The sequence below is a fragment of the Cervus elaphus genome, chromosome 24 (assembly GCF_910594005.1).
Source record: "Cervus elaphus chromosome 24, mCerEla1.1, whole genome shotgun sequence".
In the NCBI taxonomy this organism is placed as follows: domain Eukaryota; kingdom Metazoa; phylum Chordata; class Mammalia; order Artiodactyla; family Cervidae; genus Cervus; species Cervus elaphus.
Genome location: NC_057838.1, coordinates 33,666,069 through 33,689,608, shown reverse-complemented (window position 1 = coordinate 33,689,608; position 23,540 = coordinate 33,666,069). Strand labels below are relative to the sequence as shown.

At 45.3% G+C, this 23,540-nt stretch overlaps 1 protein-coding gene and 1 long non-coding RNA gene across 10 annotated transcripts in view; one reads left to right on the top strand and one right to left on the bottom strand.

The window, feature by feature from the left end:
• Positions 1 to 20,772, top strand: part of ITPR1 (inositol 1,4,5-trisphosphate receptor type 1) — a 345,839-nt gene extending 325,067 nt beyond the window's left edge. For all 7 annotated transcript variants that reach the window (XM_043885522.1, XM_043885521.1, XM_043885519.1 and 4 more), the window contains 2 exons: positions 10,126 to 10,287; positions 19,429 to 20,772. In XM_043885522.1, the coding sequence (XP_043741457.1) occupies positions 10,126 to 10,287; positions 19,429 to 19,515 (249 nt within the window). In that variant the 3' untranslated portion in view covers positions 19,516 to 20,772. The remainder of the gene's footprint in view (positions 1 to 10,125; positions 10,288 to 19,428) is intronic.
• The window catches only part of LOC122682598, a 46,902-nt gene continuing 26,777 nt past the window's right edge, over positions 3,416 to 23,540 (bottom strand). For 2 of the 3 annotated variants that reach the window (XR_006337429.1, XR_006337430.1), the window contains exons 2-4: positions 20,880 to 21,254; positions 13,514 to 13,980; positions 3,416 to 3,984 (exon numbers count right to left, since the gene is read on the bottom strand). This is a non-coding gene — a long non-coding RNA (uncharacterized LOC122682598). Of the gene's footprint in view, positions 3,985 to 13,513; positions 13,981 to 20,879; positions 21,255 to 22,562; positions 22,582 to 23,540 lie in introns of those variants that run through there. The other variant, XR_006337431.1, reaches the window with a different exon arrangement.

The window sequence follows — 23,540 nt, the reverse complement described above, 5'->3', positions numbered from 1 at the left end:
AGCGTATGAAGCCACCCTCGCCTGAGCGCGCTTCACAGGCAGTTTCCTTCCCTTCGGAGGCACTCGGGCGCTGGGAGATGGGTCTACAGGGACCTCCCAGCCGTCTGCTCGGAGTTCCCCGTGTTCTCACCTCCGCCGAGGAGTGCTCAGCACTGCGTGTCACCGTTAGGGGAGCTAAGCTGTTATCCACTCCAAAGGAGCTCGGCCGCCCAGGCGGGTCCCGGGGCCCGGGTCCCCTGAGGGTGCGCCTGGCACGTGGTGGGTCCAGCACCTGTGATCGCGTCTCCCCCTTGGTTCATTAGTCCAGGGGCGAATGCAGCGATTTACATGTTTGTACAGGTTTGTATGTGTGTATAAGATGTTTGTTTACACCCTCATTTCCCCCAACTCAGCAGATGTTCTAAACTCCCAAGAACACATTTTTCTCCCTTCCATTCCTTGGACTCACCTCCTGTGCCTCTGCCCACTGCAGCCCCCACTGGGCCACGCTCCTGACCCCTCAGCCCCAGGCTCCATGTCCACCCGCTGACTCCCCACCCTTCACTCTTTCATCTCTCCTCTGCTCGGAACACGGACAGTGTCTGACAGAGCTGGACACAGCCAAGAGGCGCGTGACCCCCTGGCCTTTACGAAGATGTTCTGAGTTTATTTTTATCACGTACAAGTATTCAGGATTCTTTAACATGTATCTCTTCTGAAGGAAGTCTAGTAGCACGCGTCTGGGAATATGAGAATGAGGAAAAGATCCTAGCAGTTAGGTACGGCCGTTCATAGTTAAAGATTATGCACGTGGACCAAGCTCGTGGCGTCACCTTTCACAAACCTGCTTTTCTGCAGGGCCCCCATGTTACCACCTAGAAAATGAGGAGGCTGAATCAGAGGGTCTCTTGGACCATCTTTAGCTCCATAATTCCACTCTCAAACAACTCCCGAGGGTCTGTGTCAGGAGTGGACGTGGGTGTCAGGAGGGAGACGGGAGACCCGCATGGACTCAGCAGTGAGCTTTGGGCTAAGAGTGCAAGGGGGCAAGTTGGTAACATGGGGCGGCTGGAAAGGAGGGAGGAATTTGGAGACTCTATGCTCGGCAGATCCTCTCTCCCTCCCAGAAGTGTTCAGGCTGTGGGCACCTTGCTTCGAAACCCCTGTCAGGTCAGGGTGATGCTGGCGGCCTGCCCTGAGCTCTCACTGAAGCCATACGGTCATCTTCCCATCACCTGATCCTCACGGCTGGCCTTCGGTCCAGAGGAGCCGCCTGGCACATGCTGCCCGACAGCGACACAGCTACAGGTGAAACAGCGGGGCAGGGAGGCACGCGGGTGTGCATAGGGCGTGTGTTCAAAGACAAACACCAAGTATTTTGCCCTGAGACAATAGCAAAGAACTTTGGAAAGCCTCTTAAGTAGGCTAAAAACAAACCAACAACAACAACAAAACCATTGTTGTATAAAAAAGAGACCAAAGTTTAAACTCATGGGATCCAAAAGGGAGTAGAAGAAAAACCAAGAACAATTGGCAAAACGCTGTGCGTGACCACAAGGAACCTTCTGGTGGATTGCATAGCTAACTGGATGGGCCGGGGAGGCTGCCTGAGCAGAATGTCCTGAGCCAGCCGGGGAGGAGGGCGGGCTCGCCTGGAGGTTCTTCCTGAGGAATCTCCAGCCGGCCTGCCCTGCCCTGCCCTGCCCAGCGCCGCCCCCCCTCACCCCCACCCTGACCTTTCTCCCTTCCTCTGTAATCCTGGGCTCCCTCCACCCGGCAGCCCGGATACCCAGGGCCCAGCGGTGCCTCTCTGACTCCTGGGCGCTGCTGTCTCGAGGCCCCAGTGCAGGCCCAGCATCCCTTCACCTGAGGGTCGACAGTGACAGAACGGTGGCTCTGCAGCTGGCCTTGCCTAGGGATTTCATCAGAAATGGGTGCGGTCCTCGCTCTGGCGAGGGCCTGGCTCTGTTACTCTGTCCAAGAACAACTATTAACCACGTCTGGGAAGGGTGAGTGGTCATTCCAGCCCAGCTGAAGATTATATAACAGGGCCTGTCTGGGTGATGTCGGCTGAGACGAGCGCAGACCGGGCTCATGCCTGAACTCGGGGCCGGCCTGGGCGCCCTTCACGTGGCTCCTGCAGGAAGAGAGAAATCCGTGCGTCTGAACTCTGGGAAAGGAAGAATTCACTCAGGTGGGATGGGAGCGCTCCACCTGGAGTCAGCATCTCGGACGACAGACCACTCTGCGGCCTGGGGCTGCTGACGCTGACCTGCAGTACTTCTGCATCGTACTCTCCAGTTGACAGACACATTCCTGCAGCCGTTTGATTCTCACATTAACCCTGTGAAGTAGCTTTCAAAAAAAAAAAGGGGAAGCAGAGACCCGGGTTGGTTGGCTGACTCGCCCAGCTCGCTGTGAACGCTCTGGGCCTCTGAGCTTCAGTTCCTGACTCCAGGACACGTCTCTTCTCGTTGACACTCTGACATACAGGGACCTGGATCCCTGAATTAGGGTCTGGCTTCCCTCGTAGCTCAGTTGGTAAAGAACCTGCCTGCAGTGCAGGAAACCTGGGTTCAGTTCCTGAGTTGGGAAGATGCCCTGGAGGAGGAAATAGCAACCCACTTCAGTATTCTTGCCTGGAGGGATAGGGGAGCCTGGTGGGCTGCAGTCCATGGGGTCCCAACGGTTGGACACCACTTAGCGACTAAACCACCACCAACAAATTCCAGGTGTGGGATCCTTTTTTTTTTTTTTTAAGAGATTTTACTTTTTTATAGCAGTTTTAGGTTTACAGAACTGCTGAACAAAAAGTCCCGAGTTCTCATGTGCCCCCTTCTCCTTACCTTGCCTGCTAGTTCCCCTCTTAGTAATTTTGTTTACTGTGATGTAGTTACTACAATTGATAAACTAATATACAGTAATTATTAGTTAAAGACGGCAGTTTACACCAGGGTTTGTGCTTCTGTTGTGCTCTGTCTATTCATCCCTACCGCCCCCAACCGCCACTTTTTTTTTTACCTTTGGGATTCATTGTTTGTGTTTTTTTGTGTGTGTCTTTTTAAATGTATAATAGATACTGTAAGTGGCAATTTTGGAGTCATTGAGCATAGCGATCATTATCATTGTTTTTCACCCAAAGTAAGAAATTGTGGTGTGTGTTTGTTTTCTCTGATCTTAGGAAAGAGAGCGCTGAAGATTATTTTCTTCCTCTTTAACACACATAATCACCTTAACTTGGGCTTCCTAGGTCGTGCAGTGGTAAAGAATTCACCTGCCAATGCAGGAGACTCAGGTTCTATCCCTTGGTCAGGAAGATCCCCGGGAGAAGGGAATGGCAACCCACTCCAGTATTCTTGCCTGGAGAATCCCATGGACAGAGGAGCTTTGTGGACTACAGTCCACAGGGGTCGCAAAGAATAGGACATAGCTGAGCACACACACAATCACCTTCGCTCACAAGAGAGGCAAACATTTAAAGTTTATTGAGTGTATATATTCCTGCTGTAGAAGAGTTAAGGATTATCTTTGGTCTTCCTCCTCCATCCTCTTCCAGGCATTTTCTGGGGGCTTTGGATACATGAAGCCAAGAGTCTGTTTCCAGGCTGCCCCGCCCCTCTCGGGGTCACTCTCATCATCCCCAGGCACTCTGGGAAATCCAGTCTGTCTTGCTTGGTAAGAGAAGGTGCAGTGCCTATGACATTTGCTTGGAAAGGACCATCTCTGCACGCCTGAATCTTCCCAAGGGGATTCTGAAGGGTAGAGGAGACTCTGTGGCTTACAGGTCTATCTTCCCAGGACCGATCTTCAGTCTTTTATCCTCATGACCCCACCAAAAAAAAAAAAACTCGCAATTCTTTAGTCTGCCTGTGAAAGAATAAGGGGTTTAGCCATAAATGCTGCGTTGTTTACATGGTAAACAAAACTCTACCACCAGTGGACTTTCTCTGAGGAGGTAACTGATGATCTCAGCTGTCTTTCTTAGAACTGCCTCTTCAGTTGAACCTGGGAAGAGGGAGAAAAAAAAAACACACTTCTCAGAATGATTAGCATTTGCATCATACAATCCAACTTCCTCTCCTCCTCTCTTTCTCTCTCTCTCTCTCTCTGTTTCTCTCTCTCTCTCTCTCTCACACACCCTCCCTCTTTCCAGTCAAGAACGTTTCAAGAGGTCAGTGCCGCCCCCATGTCTAAAACTTCAGTGTTTGCTTTGCAGGGACTTTTCCAACTTTACCTAGAAAAGAACTAACCAGAACCTTAGCACTTGTGGTCAGCGTGCTTCCGGCTGTGGCTTGGGTCGGTTTGTCTGCTCTGACAGAGGAAGTGCTTGCTGTGACGGGAACCGCGCTGGCTGGATTGGAGGACTGGGGCAGACACTGCCTAAGGACATTGGTATGTGAGGTGCCAGCAGCAAGGAGGGCGAGGGAGGCACGGAGGGGCGCCCAGACCCGGGGCGACAGATGTGGCCGGCCGACAGGCGGTGGAGACACCAGGCCTCAGCCAGCCCCCTCCTGACCACACACACACACACACACACCCCCGCCAGGATGAGTTCATGCATAAACAACATGTCTTCGCTGGAGATGACTTTCTCAAAAATTCAGGGGAAGCTGGGACACTGAGACATGTTTTTGACCTGGAATTGACATGAAGGTGGGAGTTTTGCAAACGTTCAGAGACCTTCAGAGTCTGGCTGGCTGGAGAGGCAGGGGTGCGCACTTCATAGGAGTCACTGAGCGCTCTAACCAGCTCAGCATTTGCTGTGAAAGTCTGAGCTAGATTGAAAGTCACTTCTCTCTCTGCTCCTCTGCTAAGGCTGGGATAGTCTTAGGATTTTTCCTGTAGAGATTCAGATCTCTGTGTGGCCAAGTCGTGCTGGTGAGGAGCCTTCACATTGCATTGGAATTTACCCTACCACACAGGATGTAAAACCCAGTAGAAATGGAGAGCACAGTTTGGCCAGGATAGCTAACTTAAACTACTAGATACTTGTTGGTAATTTGAGATTTGACTTAACAGCCAGTATGATTATGTAAGTAAAATACTGGCTACACTGAGGATCTCAAATTTTTGGTACATACCCATGTCAGGGCAGAAAAGCTAATGACACCCAGTGGCCAGAGCACTCAGGTTCCCTTGTTTGGGGTTTTAGTGGCGCCCCCAACTCTGCTTCTTACTGTTAGATGTAAATGTTAGAAGAGTGCTATAAGGGAGAAGCTTGAAGGTGGTCACCAGGAAGTGTCTAAAACAGGAAATCCTGTCCCTCCGTTTGCACTGAAGACTCTCATGAGATAGAGAATGAAGACTCATCACTAGGATCCAGGCACAGGGTCCAAAGTGACCTGAAGAAAGGATGACATTTCTGTAAAATCATGGGGTTTTACCTTTAAATCTGATTCAATTTCATGTTCTGCTCCAGGGCATATTTTGAGGCTAATGTATTTTCAATCGTTTACCATTGACTAAGATGGAGATTCTAATCAGATGTGTTGTTTTTGTCTGTGGCTTTATGTAGCCCTTGGACAGGGTCTTCATCCCCGGGAGTACAGGGAGCCCATGTACAGAAGCACAGAGAAAGCGAAAGCAAACAATGTCAGAGTGCATCTCTTGACCTTGAGGGGAGGAGCACAGATGCCAGTAGCAGCCGCCTGAGGGCCAGTGGAGCCCGTTCACCGTTGCAGCAGACACTCACTGGGCACCGAGCACTTGGAGCTGAGACTGCAGTGGGCTCCACGGAAGGGCAGAGCCATGCCCTGCGGCCCCATTCCTGGCACTCCTGCCCCTTGGGAATAGAGGGGCCTTGCCGTCTTACCTCTAGACCCTCGGCACTCAGCCCTGTGCCAGGCACAGAGATCATCAGTGGTCTTTTCAGTAATCGGTTGTTGGACGGGGTCTGTGTATTTTGCATTTGTCAGAGGCCTTTCTGAAACCATTGCTTAGGAGTCACAGGATCACATCACACACCCCACAGAAGAAGGTAGGAATCCACTGTGAACAAAGTCTCTTTCACATCTATAGTTGTTTGGTCACTTGCTCTTTAGAATAAGAAACTGTTCTTTAAGGTACGGGCAGACTTTGCTTCGATTTTCTGTATTCTTCTGAAGGCCTGTTTAATGTGGATTTTGTTTGGAAAGCTGTTTTCTATTTTGGTGGAGGATTCGCTAAGCCAATGCACATATGAAAGACCTGAGAGTCAGGTTTGAGGTGAATCCTCTGGCCGTTTTCAACAGTTGCAGGTTCCTCTGTGCGTCAGGCAGTGGTGACTGTGCTCAGCTTCGCCCCAGCGCCTCACCAGGCGGGGGCTCCAGGTCACTTTCTGCCCTTCCTCACTCCTGCAGTCCCTGCTCCCTCCCTGCCTTCCAGTCCAGCTGTCCAGCCAGCATCGCACGCGGGCCCAGCACAGTCCATCTGCTCTCTTCCCCGGCTCGGACCACTCTGGTTTCCGCCTGCTCAGTAGCCCTCACGCTGACCCCTCGTGTGGCCGAGTGCAAACCTTCCCCGAGACCCAGGCCTTCCAGGAAGAGGACACCAGCCACTCACAGCCCCCGCAGTCACGTCCGACGTTGACCTGACTCTCACTCCCTTGACACAGCCTAGCTGCTTTCTTCACTTCTGCTTTTTAACAGAAACATCCACTTTCCTTAACTAAACTGCAGGCACTCTGATGGGTGGAACCCTGGTTCATACTTAGGTTTCAAAGCCATGACCACCTTCACGAGGTCCAGCAGGCAGGGACCAAGTGCAGAGGCCTCGCTGCTGGGTCGCCAACACCAAGTATGTAAAGACTTCTGAAGCAGTTGTATTTCTTAAAATGTTTTCTTCCGAGAGTGCTTATGCTTTTGAGTTGAATCCAAAGAACTAGCAAATATTCCTTCCAGATATACTCAGCAGTAGCAGCTCACAGTGTATAAACACCAGGTCATTCTCAGGGTCTCCTATGAAATACAGGGATTTCCTTCTTCCCCGCCCTCTACCAGTCACCCTCTCTTCTGGGGCTGGGTTCTGCGCTGCCATCTTGGAACACCCTCCCGACAGGATGTCTGTGGTATCCCCATGGATGGTGTGTCTGACGGCTTCAGGGGGACTCCGGGGCTTTCCTCTTCCCCTTGCTTCCTCGGGAGTCAGCGTGCAGACGTGTAGCCATCCCCGTGGACGTCCCGCCTCAGGGGCGTGGTTGGCCTCCTGCAGCTGTGCTCATGGTCGCCAGCCTGGCCCACCCATCTCTCCTGCTGTCCCGGGGCTTGAGCGGCCTGTGAGCATCAGTGACCCCCAGACACCCGTCCCCTCCACATGCCCTCTCCTGATCAGCCAGGCCATTCCCCCAGGAGAGGGACAGAGTGGGAAGGCGTGATGACGACTCGGGGCTCTGAGTGTCGTCAGTGACGGCTGACCGTATGCGTTTCAGCATCGCTACTGCGCTTAAACATTTCCAGAGGTCTGCTCTCCTGTTCTTCGCTGTAGACACACAGCAGAGAACCGACTGCAGCCATGGCAACGGTCCAGCGTTCTAGGCTGGTCATCCTCAAAACGGAATGTATTTGTCAAATGCTCTTTTGCCTACGGCTCTGTCTGTGGAGGGAAGCTGACAAGAACGCGTGGAGGCTCCTGTCGGGGCACGTGTGAAGGGAGTGTTGATCACGGCGTGCGGCACGGGCAGGGAGACAGTGTCACATTCCTCCCCCACAGGCATTCTAAACACCTGAGATTCCCCATGTAAGCATTAGTTACCAGGCCACCCAGCAAACAGTGGGTTTACCATTCCTTGCGTCCACAGGTGTTTATCAAGGGTCTGCTGTGTTTTAGTCCCGGTACTGAGGTGGTTCCTGGGCTCAGGATGCGGGCAGGCTGGAGATTCCCCACATGTCTTACACAAACGCTTTAAAGTAGATGGGACAGCTTGTGCCGGTGTGGTGCCTTCTTTGTGATACTGCCGACTAGTTCTTGTTTGGTTTCTGTATTGCTAGATCACCTTAGGTCAAGACGCGGTTGTCTTGCTTTTTAATATTTAGACATGTCTTGTGGGATCTTGTTCTTGATTTTGAGTGTGTTGATGCCTTGTGTTGTGTATGACAGGTTGGCAAACTCCGGCCTGTGGGACAAAGTGGGCCTTCCGCCAGCATTTGTGAAGTTTTTTTTGGGAAACAGCTACCCCATTCATTTGTGCACTGTCTATGGCTGTTTGGGGGCTACATGGTAGATTCATTGTGACAGAGTCCGTATGGTCCAGAAAGCCAAAGATCCTATCAGAAAATACTACCCAGGAAGATTCTGCTGACCTCTGGTGTACACAAAGCACCAATAGCAAATTCTGCATGTGTGTTGGGCGGGTGGGGGTGGGGTGGTCATGCCGTGTGTTAGAACGTTTATTAGAATTTATTCCAATGAGATCGGAATGGCCCAGATGAAACGTGATAGCGCGTGCATGTGCGAGGAGCAGGTTTTCCTCCTCCTGCCTCGGCTGATGAAGTTTCTCTGTGGTTCACTCCCACCTTTCCGTACAGCTCATCTATAAAGTGTACTTTTTAGGAGAAATGGGAGAAAAGCAGATGTGGGCAGAAAGAAGTGAGGTGGGAGGAAGAGTCTTGTCCATTCGGTTAACCAGCAGTGAGAAATGGTGTTTATACGCATGCTGCTGCTAAATCGCTTCAGTCGTGTCCGACTCTGTGCGACTCCATAGATGGTAGCCCACCAGGCTCCCCCATCCCTGGGATTCTCTAGGCAAGAACACTGGAGTGGGTTGCCATTTCTTTCTCCATTACAGGTATGAGCAACAGGTATTAAAAGAAAGGGTGGACCTCTGACCTATTTGCAATAATGTCTTTGTCACATTAAAATAACAAATATAAATCTTTTCCTTGATGTGTAAATGCACAACCGATATCCTTGAAGTACTTGTTATGAATTCTAAGTTGCTCATATAGTTGAGTTGAACACATGTTCATCATCACAAATTTCATGTAACCCCTAACAGTATCCTTTTGCTTTCTTCAGAGTATATATGTGATTTAGTCCTAAAAGTCCAGTTCTCTTCAGATACAGGGGCATTAAAAGGGATATCTGTTTCTCTTTCAAGTGTGCAATTTGATTGCAGTCACTAACCGTTGAATCTACCTGGCCTACCCTTCGGGTAATATTGACGAAGGAACGAAAATATCACTTAGACTAAGGGACCAATTTTGTGCTGGTAAATGTTTGGGAAAAGAGAGGGAACTGATTTGTCGTGTTTGCCACTTTGAATACTAACACCATGGCCGTTTCAAGTGACCAGTGTGATGTTACTGAAAGCAGAGTTGTAAAGAGTTATGCGATAGGACCCTATTACAGTGTTTCCGTCATACAGACATGATAGAGGTGAATAACCTCAAGAGCATGGATAGAAATAAAATGTGGGAATGAAAAAAAAAAAAAGAAAGGGTGGAGGTGGTGAGGGGAGGAGACTGAATGGGTCTTTCTTACACCAACCAACAGCACAGGCCAGCCATTTCAGGCGAGGAGGAGCAGGAAGCAAGAGTGAAGGGTGGTGTTCGTAAGTTCACAAAGAGGGCAACTGAACCCACTCTCCGTTTGCAGCCTCCTGACAGTTGTCTACCAAGAACACACCCATACACGTAGCTGGTAAATCCCACAACACTCGGGATCTTAAAATCCACTTACTTCTAGAGTGTTTCTTTGCAAATGATTTTGGAGTTTCAGTTGGGGAAGATGTAAAGGATCCCTGAGGGTGGCTGGTGGTGATGGTCACACAGGAGAGTGAATGCTCTTAATGCCACTGAACTGTACACCTTGAAGTGACTAAAATGGTAAGTTGTATTGTGTGTATGGGACCACAGTTTTAAGACTCAGATCTCATTAGCTCTGTAATTTGCAGAGATCACAGATGGAAAGGCAGTGTTAGTATTCAGAGTTGAGAACTTTTGTTTGGAAACCCACTTTGACCCATGTGTCATTTTACAGTGATTTCTTCTAGGAATTAAGAGAGTTTCCTTATACTCAATTACAAAGACATTTACTGAATGGTTTCGTTTTTTCAAATACACAGTGCAGTACGTTAGTTCTGTAGCAGGCAGAGAGAGCCTGATGAACGATGCTGCCAAGTCTGGATGGCATGGTAGAAGTGACGCCCTCTTTTTTCCATCTGGGTTCTAGGAAAGAAACCTAGACTGGTTCCCGAGGATGAGAGCCATGTCCCTGGTCAGCAGCGATTCAGAAGGAGAACAGAATGAGCTGAGGAACCTGCAGGAGAAACTGGAGTCCACCATGAAGCTTGTCACCAACCTCTCTGGACAACTGTCAGAATTAAAGGATCAGGTAAAGAAAAGAACCCTACCTGCCTACACACATACACACACCACTACAATACACACCAAATTTGGTGAGGGAGGAAAATAAAAAAAAGGAAAACAGTAGTGCTCATGTTACAATGCTGAAGTTTATCATCTGGACAAAAAAGGAAATGGGTGATAAGCCCATTCAGTCCATCAGTTTCCTCTCCGTTCCCCCCTCACTGCCCCTTTGACAGGATAAGCCTAGGACACCACTTTCCGTGCTGCTCAGGACGAGGTTTTAATGTGAAAAACAAAACCAGAAAATGAGAAAATGCAAACTACTTCAGTGAAGCGCTGTCCAGAAAAACACACTGTGTAAAACTGCCCTGTCTTCTTCACTGACAGATGATGACAAGCTGTTTCTGGCTTTTCTTTCCAGCCCTCAGAACTATCAGCTTCTTTCCCCAGGTACTTAGATTCAGCATCCAGGGGATAAACCCTAGTCCAGGAAGAGCCCCCTCCTCACTGACTGGCTGCCATCGTCCAGGCAGTGAGGCAGGTGCTGGGGGTGGGACAGTAAGCACTCCAAACGCACCCCTTCCGTCACCGAGCTTAGCCGTCCACACACGTGCTGCTGCATCCTGCTCCCTGTCCCTAAGATAAACGCCTTGCCCCTGTAATTAAGCCAGGGGAAGAAGGCAGCATCCTTTTTAATCCCCTCCTAGCCCCCTTAAAACAAGCACTCACAGTCACCAGGTGATGACCTCCGTGCTGGGCCAACCTGCACTCAGCCACATTGATTGGGATCCACCGTGCTTAAAGCTGTTTAATCAGTTCCATATACGAGATTATACATTTTACAGAGCAGTAGTTACCAGGCCAGGCTGGCCCGGAGGTAAGTGGTGAGGTAGACCCACAGCTGCTAGATTACTCTGGGGAACATAATAACTAGTGAAGACTCCGCCTAGAGTCAACTCTTCTTGGAGGTGGTTTCCATGGCACTTTAAGCAGTCCTACTTTGCATTGTTTCTTTGCCAACTAAATTATTCCAAACTGAACCCCAAGATAGTATCTGGCCTCAAATTAGTTTCTTTCACTTGTATTAAGATGCAAATAAAAAGACTAATGAGAGGAGAAAGCCTTACTTATGAAGGGTATCTCTGGTGCTGAGCTGGGTAGCCCCCTAAAGTGACTAATAACCTGCATAAGTAAAACTTACAGAGATATAACTAGTTTCCTTTGCTTATTGTTTTATTGAGTCTTTAACCCTTTTGTGAAACAACAATGGTCCCCAGGACTACACTGATGTCCATCTCCTGAGGCTGCTTGTGTTACCCCCGCTCCCCCAGAGGGAGGCAAGCTCTTTAACACATGGAGCGATGCTTGAGCTCCCTTCCTCTCCCTTAGAGCTGTGGCTATAAGAATCACCATTAAATCAGGTACTTTAAATTAGATGCCAAAAACTCGTAAGAGAAATTGATCTAATACAGACCTAAATAAAGGAAGCAGTTAGCTCTCTATACAGTGCATCTGTAAGCACGTCTGAAGCTATTATTGGGTAGTCTGTGGTAGTAAATGCCATGCAAGTAGGCCCAGCCTGTCCTCTCAACACTAAGAATCTGGGGTGTTGAATTGCTCCCTGAGGGTGGTTCTCAAGCTGCTTCGGTGATGCACACTTCGCAAAGCAGTGAACTTGGCCTAAGGAGTGAGTGGAGCCGAGGAATTCACCCAGAATCATAGGTGTACGAGGTACCCAAGACCCCAGGTGGCATTGGACCCAATTCCATCCTTTTGTTTGTTGAGGATACTCAGATACACAGCAGGCGGGAGCTCCTGGTCTTGCAGGCTAGGCTTGTTTCCCCTGTTTTGTTTCCTCACTGTATCCTGTTTGCCTTTCATGGTTGACTGTTTCAATTCTTACTCATTTTTTTTAAAAGTTAAGAGTTTCAGGAGTCACATCATGTATCAATACTTAAACATTATGAAGGATGCATTCACTGCCATGTTACATAACTGATCATAATAGAGACTTGGCATCAGGATTGTTTCTATGAAGCCAGAATTTTGGCTTGAACAACCTATGTAAAACTATGATTACGTATGAACTAAGGTTCATTAAGTGACATCAAAACCAGTGTGGTTTAAACTGCTTGGTTTCAGCTCTTTTTACATTTTTGTTTTAAAGTGAGCCGTTGGAACCACCCTTCAGAAAACCTTACCCTTATGAATGACTTTGAAATTGAACCACTTTTTCCTAGAAGATGTTATAGGCTGAAAAGAAATAGGAGGAAACGAGTAACTTATTCTAAAGTACCTTTACCAGGATTGATCTGCTTAGGTTTTAAGGTGTCCAGAATTACAGGAAAAACTCAGCATTGCTGCTTTTACTGGGGGAAACTTGGTTCTTTCAGAAGGAATTAGTCAACAGTTTCTTTTGACTTTGTAGCAAAGCTTTAAAGCATTTTTTGGAGAATCAACTTGTTGAAAAGATTCACATTTTGTTAATGTGGTGTGTAACAATCCTCAAGATTTCTTAACCTTTTCTGCATAAAAAGTCATGCAGATAGGCAGAGAACTGCTGGTTCTTAAATGGTAATTGTGAGAATTCTTGCTCTCCAAAGGGAAAAAAGTTTTGAATTAAAAAATAAAAAGCCCACAAATGATTAATGAACGAGAAACTCTGTGATATTTTTTAAACCCACTATGAAAGAATACCATTCAGTAGTAACAATGCTGGAAAATATAAAAATTGCTTCATCACTCAGATATTTTTTTCAGATCTTCTGGTCCAAAAAAACAGCATAATTGAGCAAAGATAGTTGAATGTCTTTGGCTTTAATCTTTATTGTTACTGACCTCTCTGGTGCTGGTTTTATTCAAATACCAGTTTGAGAAGAAGTAGTTCTTATCAAGGATACTAGTAAAAATCCGGTTAGTGGCTTTTCTATTACTGTCAAGAACAGTTAACTAAAATTGCTATTCTAAGTGTTAGTTCATGATGCTGCTCATCTTCAAGTTTCCCCTCCCAAGAGATTCTGAATACAAATGTGATTCTAAAATGTTATGGAAAAACCCAAAAGAACTTTCCGGCCAATCCAGTAGTTGTTAGGAATACTGGTAGTGCTTGAAATTCTTATCATATTAACATGGTACATTGTTTGGCGTTTTTCACGCAAGAGGGTTATTATCTTGTTAACTACATAAAGAAGGAAGGGATAACATGATTAGAATAATTCCTCACAGTTGGAAAATGGGATATTAAACCTTACCTGAAGGTCTGTGTTCCTTAGCCTGTGTTGGAATCACAAGAAGAGGCCCTCTAGGATACTGCAATCTATGCAGAAAGCAGCAGACCTCTAACAACAGGATACATCAGGAAAAGTACTGGGGGCCCGTCCGTCAGAACGAAGCCCATCTCACAGGGCACACGAGAAGCAGGCAGGCAGCCCCACGCGGGGCCTGGGGCGTCAGAGGAGTTGAGCTCCGACTTGTCGAGGAGCTGACCTCTGAGCTAACGAGGAGACGCAGCAGCAGGGGGGCAGCCTGGGAGGGGAGTCAGCATGGGCAACGGCATGAAAGTGCCTGGCGTGCCCCAGCAAAGGCGCTGTGCTGGGGCCCTTTCACTTGTTCTTCCGGCCAGCGTGTACTAAGCACCCGTCCGCCAGGTATGCAGCCCCAGGGACTGGGGTTACAAAGGTGAGCTAGGCCTCTTCTCCTCCTTCAAGGAACTAGGAGTCTGGAGTGGGAGACAAGTAGGTAAACAAATTAGAATTCAACATGGTAAGTATGTAACAGAGATTTCAAAGTTTGCTCTGGCAGTAAAGAAAAAGGCAGCACTTCATTCTGCCTGACCTGAGGGAGAGGATCTGAGTCACTGCCACGGAAACCTCTCAGAGATGGTCATGCAGCAGCGTGACAGAGTATCTGTCAGGGGAACTCGAGAGGACCACTACACTGGGGACCAAGAATGTGACCAGCTGTATGTTTACAGTGAGTCAGTATACCTGCCTTTGAGAGAGGCTTCAGCTGTTTTTTTCAGTATTTTAGGCTCGTTCTTAGGAACATGACTGATTTTATAGGACTGTGAAGAGCAGTTAGATCAAAGTCAGTGGAGGTGATGGAATTCCAGCTGAGCTATTTCAAATCCTGAAAGATGATGCTGTGAAAGTGCTGCACTCAATATGCCAGCAAATTTGGAAAACTCAGCAGTGGCCACAGGACTGGAAAAGGTCCGTTTTCATTCCAATCCCAAAGAAAGGCAATGCCATAGAATGTTCAAACTACCACACAATTGCACTCATCTCACACACTAGTAAAGTAATGCTCCAAATTCTCCAAGTGAGGCTTCATGAACCGTGAACTTCCAGATGTTCAAGCTGCTTTTAGAAAAGGCAGAGGAACCAGAGATCAAACTGCCAACATCCTCTGGATCATCAAAAAAGCAAAAGTTCCAGAAAAACATCTACTTCTGCTTTATTGACTACACCAAAGCCTTTGACTGTGTGGACCAGGACAAACTGTGGAAAATTCTTAGAGATGGGAATACCAGACCACCTGACCTGTCTCCAAAGAAATCTATATGCAAGTCAAGAATCAACAGGTAGAACTGGACATGGAACAATAGACTGGTTCCAAATCGGGAAAGGAGTATGTCAAGGCTGTATATTGTCACCCTGCTTATTTAACTTATATGCAGCGTACATCATGAGAAACGCTGGGCTGGATGAAGCACAAGCTGGAATCAAGATTGCCGGGAGAAATATCAATAACCTCAGACATGCAGATGACACCACCCTTATGGCAGAAAGTGAGGAGGAACTAGAGAGCCTCTTGATGAAAGTGAAAGGAGAGAGTGAAAAATTAGCTTAAAACTCAACATTCAGAAAACTAAGATCATGGCAACTGGTCCCATCACTTCTTGGCAAATAGATGGGGAAACAGTGGCAGACTTTATTTTTCTGGGCTCCAAAATCACTGCAGATGGTGACTGTAGTCATGAAATTAAAAGACACTTACTCCTTGGAAGTAAAGTTATGACCAACCTAAACAGCATATTAAAAAGCAGAGACATTGCTTTGTCAACAAAGGTCTATCTAGTCAAGGCTATGGTTTTTCCAGTGGTTATGTATGGATGTGAGAGTTGGACTATAAAGAAAGCCGAGGGCCGAAGAGTCGATGCTTTTGAGCTGTGGTATTGGAGAAAACTCTTGAGAGTCCCTTGGACTGCAAGGAGATCCAACCAGTCCATCCTAAAGGAGATCAGTCCTAAGTGTTCATTGGAAGGACTGATGTTGAGTAATGTTGAAACTCCAATACTTTGGCCACCTGATGCTACAAGAGCTGACTTATTTGAAAAGACCCTGATGCTGGGAAAGATGGGGGGCAGGAGGAGAAGGGGACGACAGAGGATGAGATGGTTGGATGGCATCACTGACTTGATGGACATGAGTTTGGGTGGAATCCGGGAGTTGGTGATGGACAGGGAGGCCTGGCATGCCGCAGTCCCATGAGGTCGCAAAGAGTCGGACACGACTGAGCAACTGAACTGAACTGAAAGATCAGTTGTGGTGACTGGAGCTTCCAGGCTGCTTAGAATCTGAGTAGCCACGGCCTTACTGTGACAGGAGGGCAGGCTGCGGCGTTTGTGTGCTGTGGATGAACTTTCTCTGCAGTGCGAGCCCTTAATCCTTTACACTGGTAGAGCAGATTTTGCCCATTTGCAGTCGACACTATTTTCAAGAAAAATCTTTTAGACATTTGGTTGCTTCTGACCTGTAAAGCTACCATATCATTTGCTTTCTGTTTAGACTGAGTCAAAAAGAAGGCATACAGAAATTCAAGCTAGTCTCTATACAGTTTATGAAGAACATTGGTTCAAATGTTCATCCTTAGCAAAATGTGGATTTTGAGGGTTTTTAAGTGTATCTACTACAAATGGGACATTTTGCACTAATCAAAGTAGATTTTTCAGTATTAAAATGTTGAGTTGTTACCTTAGATCTCAATCTGATGGATATTTTTATCTAGTCAGGTTTGTTTCAAATGTCCAGAGAGAATGTGCTAAGGATAGACTTTGTTTTGATATGGGTAATAGTAACAGATAATAATGATGCCTTAAATAAGATAAATATAGTGTATGTGAATCTATGTAGACAGGTAAGTAGGTTGAATTGAGCTAATAAGGTCAGGAATTATGTGAGAATGTATACCAAGGGACCAGGGAAACTTACCTGGTCAGCAGTGTTGAACTTGGTTTCCTATAGGCCAAATTCAGTCCCAGTGTGGGGTCTGTTTCACTGACTATCTCAGAAATAAGCCAAAATCAACAGGAGAGTTACATTTTCATATACTTGAATACTTTGGAAAAAAAAAAGTTCAAGTATATGAACTACTTGGTTTTCTTTTGTTACTGTTCCCATATAATTATCACTGGATGAGGATCGTGTCCAAAGGGCCAAATACTTAAGCAGCTGCCCCTGGTACTTTAACATTGATTACTCACTCAGATGACGCCATTCTGTCTACAAGGCCATGGCTGATCAAAACAGAACTCGGGCAGTCAGATTTGTGTGCCGACCATGTGCTCAACTGCAGAGAATCATCCCTGAGATCTCATTTTGAGAAAATATACCCAAAGTACTTTTTAAGTATTCAAGTATATGAAAACGTAACTTTTCTAAGGATCTTGGCCTCTTTCTGAGACAGAGAAATGCTCTTCTAGAGCAGCAGTGTGGTCCTAGATCCACAGCGTTAACAATACCTTGGAACCTGTTAGCAATGCAGATTCACCGACCTTACCCTGAGCCTCCTCAATGGAAACTCTGTGGGCCCTTTGATCTGTGTTGTAACAAGCCTTCGGGGTGCTTCTGGCACATGCCAAAGTTTAAGAACTATTATTCTAGGGAAATAGGAAGCAAAATTAAGTATGTGCTGAAAGTGAAAGTGTTAGTTGCTCCGTCAGGTCTGACTCTTTCCCCCTCCCCTGCCCCGAGACTGTGGCCCGTCAGGCTCCTCTGCCCATGGAATTCTCCAGGCAAGAGTACTGGAGTGGGCTGCCATTTCCTCCTCCGGGGGATCTTTCCTGCCCAGGGATGGAACCTCGGTCTCCTGCATTGCAGATGAATTCTTTACTGTCTGAACCACCAAGGAAGAAGCCCCAGGAAAGTATGTGCTAGGTTCTTGAAATTACCAGGTACAACCTCTGCTTGAACAAAGGTTTTGGCCACTCACCTCAATAGGAAGCTTCAAGGTCAGGGACTGAGGGATGGTGATGCGATCGTTAGTTTAGAAAGACAACCCTGAAGAATTAGAGTCAGACCACCACTGAGGTATCAGGTGATACCTATAGCCAATAGATTGAAAAATCACAGGAAGCTGATTGGACACACAGGCATGAGGCTACACAACATACAGAGAAGATCATCTCAAATTAAGTAGAAATTTATAGAAAAATTTCAGGAAAAACTTCAGTGGCCAACTTCAACCGTGGAAAAATCTCAGCATCTTTAAATGGAAGCTTTGAGTACCCATCAGTACGAGTTGAGCCCACCAAGATTCCTAAATCATTGAGAATGCGGAGATTATTAAATTTAGTGAGTTCTGTTGGAGTCCTTCTCAAGGCTACCTGCCAAGGGACTAGTTTGGGGGTGAAAGTCTGGGCTGAGTATGTGAAGTATCAGGCAGTGAGATGACTGCATCACCATCTAGTTGTCAGTTTATTCCATGAGTCACAGGAGGCTCTCCTGCAGCTGAATCTGTGAAGTATAGTAGAGGATTGTGACACCTCCTTTAAAGATTTGTCACTCATCTAAGAAAACTTTAAAGGCTAGCAGAATACCCCTAATTCAACTCTTCATAAGAGGCTTTGTAAAAAGTTACCTTTTGGAAATACTCCTTGTAAATCTTCTCTCCTAAAATACAACTGAAGGCATTTCATAGGAGTCTCAACATAGTATTTTGATATGAAAGGAAAACTGCTGTTTCAAATAAGGCAAAATAACTACTTTAAAATTGAACTGAGGTAACATATTCTCATTTTACTTTCTCTCAGGGTATTTTGTACCAAAAATTAGTCCAGGTGAAAACAGATATAAGCATCTACAATGTGACAGACACGATTAGAAAATTTACATACATCCTCTCTATGAGGTCGGAATTATTACCCTCATTTTATATGAATGAAGAAACAGACTTTGAAAAGTTACAACAACATAAAACTTTATGGAAATAGGTCTGTCTGATTCCAGTGCCCACATCCTCTATATTAATACTGCTAAACCCTAATTCCTCTCTGACTTTAGGAAGCCAAAAATCTAGAAGCAGGATCTAAAACCACTTAGAGATAACAATTTTATCCGATATTTCATATAGCTTTTTTACCTTAATTGACCTAAATGCCCAGCATCAAATCCAGAGTTGGGATAACTGGGTTAAGAAAAATCTAAATACAGGGAGTTAATTATGCACTGAAATAGGCAGAACTGAGCTAGATACCTGTCAATATGAGAACTGGTTTAGTTCAGCAGCCAAATAAAAGGTCCCAACTTCTTGTTTGCAGTTTTGGAACCACGGTTTCATTTGAGCAGCCTTAAGAAATGGTCTTTCCTGACCTTGGTGTGTGTAGGGGGTGAGGACTGGTCACCACTGGGTGCCAGGCCATGATTTATGTTATTCAGTTGCCCTGGACCTGAGGTGTTAGGACATTATCATCTCCCTAGAAACTCTATGTGATTTTTTTTTCCTCTCAAAACTATCCAAGAACCGTTGGAGAATAACCGAGACACCCTGAAGACAGTGGACTCAATCTCTCTCAAACTTAGAGTTCTAAACACATCAGACAGTTTCTTGAGTGTTTAGCATGTTGCAACTCTCATACAAAGCTATGATTTGGACGTAGATTTGGGAAACAAGACTCTTGTGCTTTAACTGCTTTTCGTTCCTTTGTGAAACAAGTAGCAAGCAGAATTTCTGAATGTCACGTTGCATGACGAGGGCACAGAATTCCCCACCCTGCCCAGGTAGATGCCCTTTTTGAAGCTGTGTGTTTGATATACTAACGGTATGCTATTTGTAGAAAGTGGGTTTCAGTATAAACCATAACCACAGAGGTAAGTCTATGGTTGAGTATACGATTTGACGTACAGGAAGTGTCTGGGTCTAATGATGAAACTTTTTAACTTTCCAGATGACAGAACAAAGGAAGCAGAAACAAAGAATTGGTCTTCTAGGACATCCTCCTCACATGAATGTCAACCCACAGCAACCAGCATAAGCAAATGAACTAAAGGCATCGTATTTACCTTTTTAAATTATTTTTAGTGTGGGTCTTGCTAAATTAGTTCTGATTCACCCACAGAGGTTACATTTATGCTTAGTATATTTGTAAATACTCAGTTTTATACTGTATGTATATGATTGCTACTCTCCAGGTTTGGATATATGTATTGTAATTAGAATTGTTGGCAGGGTGAAATTTCATTTGTGCCAAAAAAGTATTTAAAATGCCTTTTTGGGAAGGACTAAAGAAAGCACCTGACTTGCACTTGAACCACATTATAGATTTAAAAGTATATGACATGTATTTTGTATTTAAATCTAGAATAACCAGTATTTATGTTTTTTATAAAACTGTGCAATACCAATTATGCAATCACCATAAATTTGTAACTCCTGTGTATCCTAAGGGGAGTGCACATCTTTGAAGCTGGTGTGTTAATAGTATGTAACAAATGGTTAAATGATGCTGCTGCCAAAACCATATTACTAGTGAGTTTCGGGCCCCCGGGCGTTTTGTGCCATACAATGACCCTGTGGTGATAGTCCTTCTCGTTGCTAGCGGCACCAGGGCCTCTGTCTCCTAGTGACCGCGCTCCGAGCCTCGACTGTCAGGTCAGCATTCATTATAAGAAAAGCAACTTTAGTTTCAAAGATACTTTTAGGCTTCTGAATTGATCATTTAAACTATGTCTTTTAAGTAAGAGCGCTAAAGTAGAGGCTCAGACTTTAGTTTGCCAAGTTAATGAATTTTTTAAAGGGAAATTTCTAAGCCACGTTTGAGGTAAATGCATACTGCTAGCCCATCAATGTCATCTCCAAGGTGAATTTTGGTGTCACTTCATAAAGAAATGAATAATTGATGGTCTCTAGATGATCTAGTCCAAACAGTTGATTTTTTTCCTTCATCAGAACCAACATGCTACAGTAGCTAAGAAGTATTAAACTATAGCCATCCTGATAGAGATGAAATATGATCTATCCCATTAGAACTCATAGTTTGAACACTGACATGTTATCCTTGTGAACGAGCCACATTTTTTTTCTTTGTCACATGATTTCTTTGCTTGATGGATGAAAAGTATGAGAGGAAACTTTTATATCTGTTGCCTAGTTTTGTACATGGATCTCATTTTACAAGAGACTCTCTCTACCAAAAAACGTTTAAAAATGTATTGAAAGCTGAGTTCTGAAATGAGTAAAGTTTGTAAATGCATATATAAAAATATTTAATAAATGATGCAGAATAAAATACTGTGACTGAGTGATGGCTTTCATTTAGACGTTTCTATACGTCATCACAGCTATTCCAATTATATATTTTCTTTAGGACCAACTTAAAAGTATAAATGGCTTACTTACCAGGTTGATTCTGAAAGTGCTTCCCTGAGGAATGAGAACTCTGAGAGCTCCTGAACAAATACAGGGGAGGGTTCAGTCCAGTGGCCACTGGTTCTTCTTGACGGGTGACGGCCAATCAGACTGTCACGGGTAACGTGGGCGCACGTGGTCGAGTCCAGAATGCCGGTTCAGGCTCCCGCTCCTGCACTTTCCCTGGGGGACCTGGAACTTGTCATCTGAGCAGCGAAGTCAGCTTTCCTTCAATGGTCAGAGGCCTTTGTAACAGCTGGAAATGTCTGACAAATCTAACTCATCCAAAGGCAGAGAAAGGCGTCCCCTCCTTAGAGCACTGCCTGCCCTGGTTGCTCGTGTAACGCTGATTTTCTCTGTGCTTTGCTAAATAAGAATAATTAGCATCCAATGTCAGAAACTAGGTTGGGATTAAACTCCACTTAAATGATTAACTTCAAAACCAATGCTTCTGCGTTATAAATTTGGTAACTTAAAAAACAAGTGAATCCTTTTCCAGTCAATACAGCATATCTCCATAGAATTTTTCCATAATAAAACCAATCCAAGATAGATACGTACTTGTATCTATGAACAAACCACCAGCACGCCATGCCAAACCCCACCACGTGAGCCCCAGCCCGACGAAGACTTGCTCCCCTTGGCTCTCCCTCTGACCTCCCGAGCTGCCCAGCCCGGCGAGGCAGTCTGTGTGGTTTGTCTCCCAGCCCCTGTCCCACCTCATTCACCGCCAAGTTCTGCTTTGACATGTTCAGGTGGCGGCTTTTACAGGTTTGTCATGTTTCATTTGATTCCTGTCACTTGATACAGATCTTCATTCGGTTCGCCAGCTTCAGCAGAAAATAAATGGAATTCTTCTCCACCCCACATGCAGTAGATTCTACCAGTGGAGTTTGGGTGTGAACAAAAAGCTGGTACAACTGAAACAATATCTGAAATTATAGCTCCCGTGGCCTTTGATGTATAATTGTGATTTCACCTTTCTCCAGACATCGCTTTTTCAACACTTGTATTTCAAGGTCCAAGTCGCCTTTAAAGTTACTCAGTAGCATGGAAACTTACATTGCCATATGTAAAATAGCCAATGGGAATTTGCTGATGACTCAGGGAAATTAAACAGGGGCCCCGTGACATCTAGAGGGGTGGGACGGGGAGGGAGACGGGAGGAAGTTTCAAAAGGGAGAGGATATATGTATACCTATGGCTGATTCATGCTGAGGTTTGACAGAAAACAAAATTCTGTAAAGCAGTTATCCTTCAATTAAAAAATAAGTTACTCAGGTGAAGAATCAGTGCTATTGGACTAACAAATGTACAGCATAGTGCTTTCGGCTCTGATCATTTAATTTTAAAAGTTTGCTGTAGCACCAACTGAGATTTCAAGATTTTGCCAGTTTCCTTAACTAAACCATTTGTTATGTCAAAGGGTCTGGGAAACTCCATTCCACTGTTCTAATGTTTATATTATCTTTCCCATTTCTACTTATGTCCCTAAAATTCTGTAGTGATAAACCTTGTTTTCTCCTACAAATAAAGCTTCCATTTTTCTGAGTCCTAAAGCTTTATTTGATATTCCACCCTGTACAACTGTTCTTAGAACTGTGTAACTCTATTCACACACACATACAAAATACAACTCTTTATTTTGTTTTTAAAAAATATGATTCAACCCACCTGTTTTTCTTCGGTTGGTTTCATTTGGTTCTACTTTCTGAAAATGAATTGCTTGATTTTGTGCTTGTAAAAACTGCTCTTTCACCCTGTTTAAACATTTCCTAACGTAAATTATAAAGCAAGCAAACGTTATTTGTGGGAGCTAACCAGCAACACTGTCTCTGCAGTAGCAAGCTGAGCACAGTGTTACTTATGTGCTAATGGGAAATTACCAAGTTCTTCACGGTAAACTAAGGAATTATCACATTAAAATCTCAGTTACTGATTTCTGTATCTTCCTCCCATGGTTGGTTCGGATAATGTGCTAATGAGAGACAGCCTATAAGTTTCTGCTAGTTGTTTTAAGGCTAATCATGAGAGCTTTCTGGGCTACACAGATGGAAATTTAGTCTTTTAAGACTATTAATTATGAAAGGAGAATAAGTATGTACTTACACAAGTAAGTTTTGCTAAAATAATGTTTTCACAGATTTGAAAAAACAAAATGTGCTTGATAGCAGGCTTAATTTATATGACAATAAAACAAGTTTACACAAGACAGGATGTCATAACAAAGGACTCCTACTGAAGGCTCTTGAGACAATGTGTTCCTATCTGCCACAGAGCAGGAGGGAAACTTTTCATTTTTAATTGGAGAATAATTGCTTTACAATGTTGTATTGATTTCTGCTGTGTGACAATGTAAACCAGCTATGATACATATATTCCCTTCCTCTTGAGCCTCCCTCCCACCCCCGTCCCACTGCCCCGTCATCACAGAGCACGGGGCTGAGCTCCCTGTGCAAACAGCAGCTCCCCCCAGCTCCTATTTCACACATGGTAGTGTACAGAAGCCAGGGCCACTCTCTCGATTCGTCCCACGCCCTCATCCCCTTATTGTGTCCACAAGTCTGTTCTCTGTGTCTGTGTCTCTCTTCCTGCCCTGAAAATAAGTTCATCAGTACTATTTTTTTAGGTTCCGTATATACGCTTTAATAT